Source organism: Podarcis tiliguerta (assembly GCF_965153285.1).
Source record: "Podarcis tiliguerta genome assembly, chromosome: 13".
In the NCBI taxonomy this organism is placed as follows: Eukaryota; Metazoa; Chordata; class Lepidosauria; order Squamata; family Lacertidae; genus Podarcis; species Podarcis tiliguerta.
The window spans coordinates 22722125-22734852 of NC_139546.1; the positions used below are offsets into that span (position 1 = coordinate 22722125).

The 12728-nt window shown below is 45.8% G+C and overlaps 1 protein-coding gene across 15 annotated transcripts in view; it reads right to left on the reverse strand.

Annotated features, from left to right (window-relative positions):
- The window catches only part of SRCIN1 (SRC kinase signaling inhibitor 1), a 322505-nt gene that overhangs the window by 258976 nt on the left and 50801 nt on the right, over positions 1-12728 (reverse strand). For 6 of the 15 annotated variants that reach the window (XM_083408486.1, XM_083408493.1, XM_083408497.1 and 3 more), the window contains exons 4-5: positions 6435-6565; positions 5360-5570 (exon numbers count right to left, since the gene is read on the reverse strand). Coding sequence is in view for 5 of the 15 variants with exons in the window: in XM_083408491.1 (XP_083264617.1) it covers positions 401-422 (22 nt within the window). In the remaining 10 variants the exon portion in view is untranslated. Of the gene's footprint in view, positions 1-367; positions 860-5359; positions 5571-6434; positions 6566-7838; positions 8048-9179; positions 9458-12728 lie in introns of those variants that run through there. The other 9 variants (XM_083408496.1, XM_083408495.1, XM_083408498.1 and 6 more) reach the window with 9 other exon arrangements.

Below are 12728 nucleotides of genomic sequence, written 5' to 3' on the forward strand. Positions count from 1 at the left end.
GAAAGCACTGGCCGCACAACTGCTCAGTGTTTATATATTACGATCTCTCCCCCAGCACACACACCCTACCACCCACTTAAGTGGCAGATTTGATAGTCAGAATCCTACCTTGCCTCCCCAACCACAAGGGGCAGGGGGGAGCTTCTGTCACCCCACCACACACCCCTTTTTTCCCTTTACCAAAAAAATGATAACAACACCACAACCATGTCCATTCCCTGTGTTTCGATTCCAAGCAAAACGCCGACACCTCCGGCTATAAGGGCACCACCAGAGCGGCAGGAGCATCGTTAAGGTACCGGCGGGGTTTGGGAAAGAGAAAGGGAGGGTTGAGAAAAAAAACAAAACACCAATAAAAAAAAAATACCTGCTACTTAAGAATGGATGAACATTGACATGCCTTGAGACGGTGTATTTCCCATTGTTGTCTCGGCTTTGTTCCTCTGCCTCCGTCTGCCTTGTCTGTCAGTCACTCTGCCTCTCTCTTTCTTTCTCTCTCTCTCTGTGTCTCTCGCGGACTCGCTCAGGCCCAGCCAACCATCAGAGCTCGGTGGCAGAAGTGCAACAAGAGAGTGCGGGTGAATGTGTGTGCGGGTGAGTGTGTGTGTGTGCGCGCACGCCTTGGCGATAGTACAAAGGAACAGAATGGGCAAAACACATTAGCTCATGATAGATTAATGTGCTGGGGGGAGACACATACTCTCTCTCTCCCCTTCTCCCCCTCTTAAAGGCCCCTACCTTTAATTCAGAGATGGGTGTCTAGCACAAACGCCAGGAGGATATCACGGTGGTAATAAGAATACAAGGGCGGTGCATAATTACTGGCATATGCTGCCAAGTCCGGTGGAGGCAGCCGAACCTGTGTGGCCACAATGCAAAGGCAAATCGGTGGCTTCCCCCTTCTCTCTCTCTCTCTCTCTCTCCTTCTCTCTGCATAAGCTGGGTTCCACAGGTAATGTATAGACAGGGTAACCCTAGAACTGCTGCAACCATGAACCTACATGTAGTAAAGTTGTTCACAGGTATGTGCTGTGGGAGGGCAGCAACTTGCCAAACGCTACGGCACGACTCGAGTCCAGTGGCCTCCCAATCCCCGGGCACTTTATTCTCTGTCCACAAATGTATGCCACTGGTCAGAATGTAAAGATATGGGACTCAGAAGGCCAATGGCCTCCAGTTAATCTGTGTACAGAGTGCTTTGAAATGCATTTGTTTGCTTGCTTACTCCTCAGGACAACCCTGATGTTGGCTGCAGTGGAAATAGAGCAGTCTGTGCAAATCACATCCACGGCTGCCTGGAGATAGGAGCCTAGGCATTGTCCTGTTCCAAGCCCTACCCTGCAGGGCTGTTGAGAAGACAAAACGACGTAAAGAGTGCAAAATGTTACTTGAAAGATGCATTTGAAACAAAGAGAGCGGAAGAGAAATCAACGGAAGCTCTACGAGCTGCGGCCGTCACTCACAGCACCCCCATCCCCACCCCCATCTCCAGATGGAAATTGGTATTGATTTCACTGGAAGGGACAATTTCATCAAAAAAGAAAATTGGAATGGGTGATGGGGGTAGGAAAAGGAGATGGAAGAATAAGTTCAATGCAGTTTCTTTGTTGCAATCATTTCCCCCAGACAACAGTGGCAGCTGTCAATCATGCCTTAGCCATTCTCAGTCCAGTGTTTGGCAGCTCAGCGTTCTTTTCACACAATTATCAGCAAGGCAGCAGCAAGTTTGGATCTAGTTTTCTAGCCTGGAATCTGGTCACTCTCCACCCCAACCCCCAACCCGGCTTGCAAGAGTATCTCTGAATTTTTATTTTAAGAAACGCTTCTAGTCCTCAAGCTTGCCCGAAACCTGCAAATACAGACATTTGTAGTGAGTTAAGGAGGGTGAGGGTGGCGCTGTGGGTTAAACCACAGAGCTTTGGACTTGCCGATCAGAAGGTTGGCGGTTCGAATCGGAAGGTTGGCGGGTGAGCTCCCGTTGCTCGGTCCCTGCTCCTGCCAACCTAGCAGTTTGAAAGCACGTCAAAGTGCAAGTAGATAAATAGGTACCGCTCCAGGGGGAAGGTAAACGGCGTTTCCGTGAGCTGCTCTGGTTCGCCAGAAGTGGCTTAGTCATGCTGGCCACATGACCCGGAAGCTGTACGCCAGCTCCCTTGGCCAATAAAGCGAGATGAGCGCCGCAACCCCAGAGTCGGTCACGACTGGGCGTAATGGTCAGGGGTCCCTTTACCTTTACCTTAAGGAGGGTGAAGAGAACCAAAGAATTATAGGAGCTAGCTGAAAAGTCTCTAAAACAAGGGAGTCCATCACAAACAGCAGGCAGACAGTTCACATAGGTTATCTGCAACAAGGCATTTATTTTAGAAGTACTCTTTTATGTGCAATTCCTTGGTCGCTTCATGCCTATGAATATGGGTGCCTATTGGATCGCATCATGTGAGGCAATTGGTAGGGAGCATGCTGGAGTGCTGCAGAAGACAGCACTTTGTTTGCACCCTACTGACTGGAGGAGATTGTTAAATGAACAGAAGGCACTATCATACTGTGTTCCCGGCTGGAGGGAAGCTCGTTTTCTTTTGGCAACATTATGTGGGATAATTAATCCCGGGCTTAAAGTGAATATAAGCAGGCTTTCTGTGTCTGCAACTTGCCACTGACCTCCCTCTAGTAACCTGGTTCTACAGAACATACAAACAGGTTCACCCCATGCAGAGGTTTGTTTATGCGACATTTTCGTGCACATAAAATGCAATGCCATCATTCCTCCATAGCAACCCTGAAAGGTAGGGCACCGCTCCTAATAATTTTAGAAGGGGGAGAATGAAGGCTGAGAGAGGAAGAGTGTGGCCTGCTAGACACCATTGGACTTAACTGGTCATACTTCCAGGTAAACTTATATAAGATTGCACTGTTAGAAGGCATTTACTGGGCTGATGGATTAGCAGGGGACTAAACTCAAGTCAGAAACCAGTCATTTTGTCTCTTATTCCATGTCAATCTCAAAATAGATGAAGAAGGAGAGGTTTATCAAAGTCTTGACAATCCTTACCAGAAATGCCCTCTTTTTCAGGCTGTGTACACGCCACAGACATGACTTCGCCCAAAGAAACCTGGAAACTCTAGTATGCCCCTCATGTAACTGAAATTCCCAGCACCCTTAAAGTACAGTTCCCAGTTTAACCCAGAAAACATTACGCAAGGCCTGCAAACGTACAGCCCACTGCTGTTAAACCTACGGCCTGCCATTTGTATGCAGCATGTCAGCCAGGTATTTGTTATTTATTTTGAATAGCAAATGTTTATACTCCACCTTTCCCTTTATAAACTAATTTTCAAGGCAGCTTAGAACAAAATTCATAAAACAATGAAACCACGAACAGTAATAAAATAGCAGCGCAAGACTAAAAGCAGCAGCCATAAAGAGACATAAAAGGTGCACTATTGTTAATTAAAAGCTGGGGAGAAGCAAGGCAGTCTTGGCATGGCATCGAAATACAAGGCTGATTTAACAACTTAGCTAATAGCCTGAGGCTGTGATCATGAACTCTGGCAGAAAAGAGACAGAGTATTGCCCATCTCCTCTGCCTTTCCACTCCGTTCCATGCTAGCCACAACAGAAGGGAATGGCAGAGAGTAGGTGGAGCAATCTGTCCTTCCTTAACCAAGCCACTGGGTAGGAGTCTTTTTCCTTTTTTTCATTTTCTTACTAGTCTAAGAAGCCAGCAGCTTGAGTTTCATTGCCGGCCAAGGAGGAGGGATCTTCCCCCTCTGTGGCCAGCATGGAATCGCAGGCTATTAGCCCCTCAGCAGGCAAGCAAACATTTTTGCATGTTATTAACTTCTGTGGGCTTCGTTACAAAGCTGATCCAAAGGGCAATAAGGCTGGCCTGCCAGGAGCTCAGTGGACCCCTTGATTTTGCAGCACCAGCTTTGTAGAGTGCCATAGATAGCCAAGGGGCCTCAAGTCAAATGCGTGAGCCATGCAACATGAGACGCTGTTGACTCTTCCATATCCCATCACCTTGCACAAGATCAAATGCTCTTGTAGGAATGCCCTTGTTTATTCAACAAGGGCATGCAGAGAGCCATTCATAGTGAATGTTCCATTGGGGGCTCGCCAAGGCCAGAGCCTGTGCATCTTCTAAGTAAGGCTGTGTGAATTTAGGATCCTTAGCAAGGCTCTAGGGCCTTTAAGCCACATAGGTTGGTTGGGAAGCATGGAGATGACAGCGTAGAAGCCAAAGGCAAGTGGAGCTGAACAGGATTCTCGATTGCAAAGGGACCGGGGGTTCTGTGCTCAGTACAACTCCTTCCCCTGATTAATAGAAGAAGAAAATGCATGATACACAGAATTCAGCTTTTCTTGCGGGAGAATGTTCTTGCTGATATTTTTCCCTTTTCTCTCTGTACTTTAGCACAGAGTAAGTACAGCCCTGCTTATGTCCCATCCCACTAAGATCAAACATCCTCTTAGCAACAGCAGCTATGCACGACTTTCAAGACAGCCAAGGACACATGGAGAGGCTTTCTTCGTGACTGTCCTGGAGTAATAAAACTCTCCCCCCCCAAAAAAACATTCTTTTTTTCCCCTTTTCTTTTCTTTTTTGAAGCTCACCCCATAGGCTGATGTTTGGGGTCTGGGTATAACTCCAATGAAGTAATAATAGTGTTTTTTTCATCTACTATGATTTTTAAAGTTTATGTGGGATTGGCTTTTAACGAGATACAGTAGTTTACATTTGCTTTTTAAATCCATTATTGACTGCCTTTAACCTTTTGGAGGGGAACAAGCATAATAATAAGAACAACAACCCTAAATGATTATGAAACACAAACTTCCATTGTGCTTTCGAGTGTTCAGAGATTGTTCATGTATTACTTTTGTTGCAATAAACAACCCAATAAGACAGGTGAGTATTATTATCCCCATACTGCAGATGGGGTGTGTGGAGGCTGAAATAATATTGGGCACCCCAAGACCGCCTCGGCAACATACGAACCAGGGGCTGCCTGATTCATATCTCAGTCTCTTAGTGACTATGCAGCACCAGAAAGAAATCCAAAGAGAAAGTTCTCAAATGCCTATTTCAAAGAACAGCGACAACACATTAGCTCCACCTATCCACCAAGCCCTTTATTTTAAAAGGGCAGGTCATTGTTTCTGAACTGCAAAGTTCAAACAGATCTGGGAGAAGTGACAGCCCGGCTCCACAGCATTTTTCTCAAGGTAAGATATGGAAACACAGCACAGGTGCCTCTTGCCACCGCCACTCATTTTCACATGAATTATACCTCTCCCACCCTTTCCACCTCTTCGCCGCTCCAAGCCATGCACTACTAAGCAAAACTGGTTACTCACCTCACGAAAGGGACAGTCAAGGTAACGCAGACTGGCGCTGGGCTCCGCTTTGAAGTCCTGGTGAGCGGAAAGCAGGCCTGGAAAACTGGGGTGCCTTTGTCTTCTTTTTCCCCTCCCGGCATTTGGTACCTGTAATTTTAGGAGCGCGTTGAGACAGGTACGTACGGCGTATGCTCTTCTTGGGGCTTCCAAGGAGATCAGGTATCCACCTCTGGGAAAAGCACACGGCGAGAATGAATTAGAGAGAGGGGGGTAGGGAGGAGGCTGATTGGTGTGGGGAGGTCTTCCCTGGAGGAAGCTTCTCCATCACTAGAAAGCAGGTGTGTCTCTGGGTGGAGGTGCTTGAAACTCCCATTGCTTCTCTCCCCCCACCCACCCTCCCTCACACAAACACACTTGTTTTAAGAACAAGCAAAGTGAAAAGGAAATAAATCAATGAATAATTGAAAAGATGACCATTGATCTTTTTACATCCTGGCTGTCTAGACCTGGCTGGCACACACAGAAAGAGAGCGAGCGAGCGAGAAAGAAAGAGGGGCCCAGAGAAAGGGATTACTTCTAAAAGGTTTGTTCCAGGTCCTCAGCAAGGAAATGTTCACAAAAAGGAGGCATATTTTAGACACCAGAAGAATCGGCCAATTCAATCAGCCTCCTCCATTCCATCAAGATCACATCCCTCTTCTAGCCGAGACTTCCCTGTTGGCACCAAGAAGGATATTCTCCCTTCTGGCTACAGGGGTGGGGAGTCTTAGGCCCAGGGGCCAAATGTGGCCCTCTAGGCTTCTGTTTGGGGCCTTTGGAACCCTAACCAACCAGGCCACACCCCTTACTGGCCCTGCTTCACAGCCCAAGTGTTTATGCCCAGCTGGAATTTGTCCCTGAACTCTGATCGTACTCCTCGGCTGCTTGGATGGATGATAAAGAAGGGTGTGTGAATATGTGGCCATCTCCCCTGATCTCACTGCCCCCTCATTCTGCGCCACCCCAGCATGCAAAAGTGCTGTCACTGCTACTCCACACATTCCCTCACGTAAAACTGCTGCACGGTGCACTGCTCCCCATGTCGTCGCACTGCCTCTGAGGATCAGAGCGCTGAGATCCATAAGGCCAGGGTTGCTGATGGTTTCTGAACCGAGGGATACATTTGGAAAGCAAAGAAACTCTTGTGGTCGGTACCAAATACTCATTTCACAGAGAAGTGGAGACCTTAAAAAAAAAAAAAATCACCCTTAACCACACGATAATAAAAGCAAACAAAACAAAACAAAAACACCAACCCCTTTTAATTTTGTTTTTTGTTTTTATATTTCCAGTAGAGTCCTGCACATCCCTTTGCTCTTCTGAAGGCTCAACAGAAATTAGGAAAAGAAAAGTATGCAAAACAAGCAAATACATGCAGATTTGCTCAATTTGCATAGTACATACAAGCTGCGAAACTTGATGGGAGGCTTCAGACTTGATATTTCTTTAGTTCAAAGTATACCCAAGATCTGACAGTAATGCAGAAAGAAAGGTGGGAAGGAAGATTCTGAAAACTTTCTGAGGTTTCTTCTGCATGAGTCAAGGCCCTTTGAAAAATCTGCAAAAGCTTCCAAAGAGTACAGGAGCTTTTGTTGCTTTGGGTAGATCCTTAGGATACAGTTATGGAAAGAGATGAGAAGAGAGTTATAAGTGGCTGTTTTTAATGGCTAGCCCTGCACAACCTGTAAGGGCTAGTTGCATGTTTGCACAGAAGACAAGGCAGATTAACACGCCTGTGTCCACAACACTGTTGTCAGGGTGCGATTACAGGGATGACAGTATAACCAAGGGACAGATGCGTGTGGGAAGCTTGTGTGGGAAGACTTTATAAATATATAGCCTCTTTTAAAAAAACATGAGTCACTCCAAACTTGCTTTTACCCGCTCCCAACACATACAATTTCTTCTGCTGCTGCTTTAGATAAGACACCTTTCATGCACCTTTTAACCCACCCATCCCCTGACTTGCATATATGTGGTTGGGGAGAGAAAGGTGAGCCTTATTCACAGACAGATCAAAACATTTTGCTGACCAGTGTGGCTGATCCACACAATCGTAGGGTGCTTCCAGCCAACCTCTTTATGGAATGTCCTTCTGGATTTGTTTGCAAGGAGATTAGACAGCGGCATCTGTTTAAGAAGCCATTGCTCTCTCCTTGTTTGCAGGGAGCTCAGACGACGATGTGTCATTCTGCACTTTCTAGCACATTTTCCCATCATTTTACTTCGTAGCAAAAAGTCCATTTTCGGGAGGGGGCAGGGGGAGAAGGCTTGTTGAGCAAGAGCTTCCAATCCACTGTAACTGTGATACTGTACCTGAATCTGCCAGCATGCGACTGAATCTGACGTGCAGCGTAAATGAATAATGCAGAGTTTTAAAGAATAAAAGCTTTTCTGAGTTAAAATAAACTTCTTCATAAACAACATGGTTCCAGACAGTTTGACTGAGATTACATACAGACTCTGTTCATAGCTAAAGCAGACAGACTCTCACTGACATCTTATAGAGAGCACAAAAGAGAAACTGGCTACTAAGTTTTTTCAGTCAGAGTGACTCAACAGTTAGCAGTTAGGCCTGAATAACTTTAGTAGGCCCAAATGACTGTGCAGTCCCAGCACTTCCCAGCCTGCTTTGCTGCTTCTGCTCTCATGTGTCTTTGTCACATGACAGAATCTTACCCCAAAATAGTGACAGTCTGGAAGTGACCCCCCAAAATGGGGAGCGCCTCATGCTGCAGCATGGTGTGGAAGCTAAGCAGGGATTTGACTGGTGTAATGGTGGGCTAGAAACCCATGTATTTATGGTGGTGTGATTACAACATCAGGAAAACATGTAGCACATTATTCATTTGAAATGGGACAATTTCACTCGCATACACACCACGGTCATGCTTCTCCCAACCATCCAGTCAATGAAACTATCACACCAGTAAACAACACTTCAAATCTCACAAGTAAATGCATCTACCCTCATCGCCCTGAAGACTCCGATTTCAGATACTGTTTTCTGACATGGCTCCTTTAACTGCTGCATGATAGGGAGGAATGAAAAAGGGAAATTGCTCTATTTCCTCTATTTCCTCTATACTATTTATATTCAGTTACTGCTTGTCACAGAGATAACTCAGAGTCTCCTAGGAAAAGGACAGCAACCCTAATAGTGGGGGCTATTCTGTTTTGCTTCTCCAAAACAAAGGTCCCTATTTGCATTGGATGTGGCTGCTCTGCACATCTCATCTGGATTTTGAAGTCTCATAGACTGCACACACACACACACACACACACACAGAGAGAGAGAGAGAGAGAGAGAGCGAGAGCGAGAGAGAGAGAGAGAGAGAGAGAGAGAGAGGTGCAGTAGTTGGACAAAGACCTGGGAGACCTGGGTTCAAATCCCCATGAAGCTCACTGAGTGACCTTGGGCCAGCACTGCCTCTCAGCCTACCCTACCTCCCAGGGTTGTTGTGGGGATTAAAGGGAGAACCATATATGCCAACTTGAGCTCCTGGCAGGAAAAGGGGAGATAGAAACTAACTAAATAAAAATAAAGCACATTATTTCCCCCAAAGAATCCTGGGCACTGAAATTTACCGCTCACAAAGCTACAATTCCCAGTAACCGCACTGCCCAGAATCCTTTGAAGGGAAGAATGCCCTTTTAATGTGTTTTAAAGTTATAGTGTGCACACAGCCATACCTCTGCATTGCCACCCCCATATAGTTTTGTGAGGACGATACAAATTGCTTCAAGTGGTAAAGAGATCCCAGCCCCTTACAGGGCTGCAAGTCCCAAGCTTACTTACTCTGGAGCCATTACAGCTAAGCTGGTCTGGACGCCTGTTTACATTTGCAGTGTACACAAGCCCGGGGAACAAATTGCCTTGAGCTCCCAGCAGCCCTTTTGTTTTTGATGCAGGCTTGAAATATCACTGTAGTGAATAGTGCTGGCTTTCACACATAGTTCCACAGGCTGAGCAAGGCGTTCTGAGAAACATGGTGTCGCTGCCAAAACCAGGATCCCTGGGTCAGGTAAGGTTCTCCACTTCCACAAGGTGTGATTAAATTGTCATCTGAGGCCATCACGCTGTGCTTTTCCCTACCAGCAGCAGCCAATGATGCATGGTGTTGGGGAAGACGCAGAGTGATGATGTCACAAGGGTACATTTCACTACACGCTACAGAGGCTGAAAACTCAATAGGCCCTTTCAGATGCAGCAATCCTAGCTTGCTAAACTATCATTTTAACAAGCCAGAAATGACTGTAGGGCCCACACGCTCTCCCCTGCCGTCATCTCTTCCTTTCATGTTCCAGCTTCAGCATCTGATTCTGGTCAGAGTTGCTTAAACTGCATTTTCCTGTTAATGTCCGAAATGGTGGCTTAATGTTCGTTTACCAAACAAATCTGTTTCCAAGCAGTTTTGTAACAAGCTGCAGGGTTGGAAGAACTGGCTTCAGCTCCAATTCAGCTTCCAATTCAGCTGGCTATCTCCCCCTGCCTCCCCACCTTGTCCTTGACTTCCTCAAATATATGAATGAGATGTGCCATCATTTGATCAAGGCAGGGGAAAATGGCAGTCTATGTCTGTGAACAAAGGAGAGAGATGGGGGGGAGAGTCAATTCAGTTTGCATCGAGAGGTGAACCTAAGTAATTTGCATTGCCCAAAACAATATGCGAACCAAACTCAGCCTTCTCCAAATTTTGCAATGCAGTTCTCCATCCAAGTGAATATGTACAAGATGTATTTACTAGGTTAAAGTGCACACAAAAATGCTTATATTAATGAAAACAATGCACAAATATACATTGTTACATATACATATACAGTGGTACCTAGGGTTAAGTACTTAATTCATTCTGGAGGCCCGTTCTTAACCTGAAACTGTTCTTAACCTGAAGCACCACTTTAGCTAATGGGGCCTCCTGCTGCTGCCGCGCCGTTCCCATCCTGTTCTCATCCTGAAGCAAAGTTCTACACCTTAAGTACTATTTCTGGGTTAGCGGAGTCTGTAACCTGAAGCGTATGTAACCTGAGGTACCACTGTACATAGGGGGGGAAATGCATTGGAAAAATGTGTGTATTAGGAACAATTGCATACCAAGGTTCGTACATTAGGAGAAATTGGCACTAAAATGCTGGTGAATATTCACATGGATTCAAAAAAAAACAACTGATATGGAAATACAATAAAACTCAACTCAAGACTGGATAAATGAGAAACCGAGGAAAATCAAAATTGACAAAGATTCGCATATCCCTTGAGAAAAGGTGTACGTATCAACGAAAGCTAGTAGCATCAGCTGCTACTAAGCCTACCACAGGGGCTTCAGGAGGGTGCACCTGACGTTTGAAACAGTTGACACAATCTTTATATGCAGGGGTGCACATTTCCCAACTTTTTCTACCCATAAGAGAAGATCAGGTGAGGCTGCCCCAGTTTGTTCTGTTTGCTAGTGAGGGGGGCTTTATCTACACTTAACGTCCCTCTGTGCTTTCAGGCACAGTCCAAACTTTAAAGCTTCCTGCCTGAGCGCTCTTCTTTTGCTCCGGAGCTTTCCCGTGAAAATCTGTACTTTACCGCCGAATCGGAGCAAACGGCAATCCGAAGAACACCCAAATTGCTATTCGTTGTGCTTCAGCTTTAAAGAGCGGATTTTCACAGGGAGAGCTCAGGAACAGGAAAAAAGAGTGCTTGGACATCAAGCTTTAAAGCATAGACCTGTGCCTGGAAAGAAAAGGACAAAAGGTTACCGTGGATAAACCCTGAGAACATCCTTCTTCCTGGCAAGCTGCAGAGAAATGGAGCAGGCTGCTCTGTTGTAAAACCCACAAGTAGGGAGGGCAACACCTTGGTGACAGAGGGCACAGTTTGTACACAGTAGATCCCAGGCTCAAACTCTGGCATCTCCAGTTAGAATGGGCCCTGGGTGGTGATGGGAAAGGCCTCTCTCGCACCCAGAGTCTGGAGAGCTGCTGCCGGTCCGAGCAGACAATACTGGCCTATATGGCCAGCCGTAAGGCCGCTTCCTATGCTCCTAAATAGTTGAAGAGCAAGGCAGGTGGAAGAAGCCATACTCTTGGGCTTTCCTTCACTTTAACCTCTCTCAGAGTGGAATCACACATTAAAAAGGGGGGAAAGGCTGCCTCCAAAAACAACAGCTTATCTGCATCAAGCTCACTCTCCATATATAACACCTACTTCTCTGCCCCAACCAACAACAGCAAATGATGCGGTAGAGGAAGCAGCAGGTAAATAAACTGGGCATTATGGAGGAGGGAATGAAAGATGCTACTGCCATTTCCTGCAGCAATGTGCAAGTCCTCTGTAATGAGCAGTGGTTCCTGTTTTCAACAAACATGGGGCATGTGGTAACCAAAAGAAAAGAACTATTATTATTATTATTATTATTATTAGTTTATTCCTCACCTTGCAAAGACTTATAAAGCCCCTCCTCTTGGAAAGTGCCTCACAAGACGAAACATAAATTACACAATTATCGGTCCTGGGTTTCAGCACCAATTTTTTAAAAATAAATAAATTACAATATTAATTAAAGCCGCACGTTTAAAATAGCCATACACAAGGAGAGTTAATGGATGTGGCATGAAGAACATAACTGGACTCCCCTAATCTTGAGAAACACTTGAACAACAACAACAAAAACGTCTTTTACCAGCTCGCGCCCCAGCCTCACTGAGCCATGCACAATTACTTTACTCATCGCGACAGCATATCTATTCTGGGATGGCAAGTGGCAGCGTCTGGCATTTGCAACTGCGGGAAAATGTTTCGGAGGATTGCTAACGCAGCTGAGATTTTGCCTGGGAATGTCTGCAAAATGTGCCATTACAGTCTGAGAAGTCTGGACATGTTGGCAATCGACCTGTGGCAAGCCAGTCATACAGACACTTGCTAAATACTCATTTTCGGCATGCCACTATCAGCAGTGCTCTTTGAGCATTTGCTGTCTATTGAGGAAAGGGCAAAGTTCAGTGGTCAAGTACAATACTGTTACACACCACCCAAATCTCCAAGCATGCTTACTCAGGATGTTATTTCCTTTTGGAAAATGAGGCACAATGGAGACTGCAGTGTCTTTATGATAGATGGTTTGCTTATACATATATGCAACCTGAACCTACAATGGAGGGGTTCACAACATTAACACACCAAGTAGTTCTGGCTTCTCCCATAGCCACAGCAGCCTTGGACTTAAGCAGACCCCAACCATTACTCTCAAATGTTACTCTCTGACTCTCTCTCCAGCCTACTGCTTGCGAACTCCATTGCATAACTCCTAACTGCAATCCCTGAACTCTAACCTATAACACTGGTATTGAGAGCACTCAT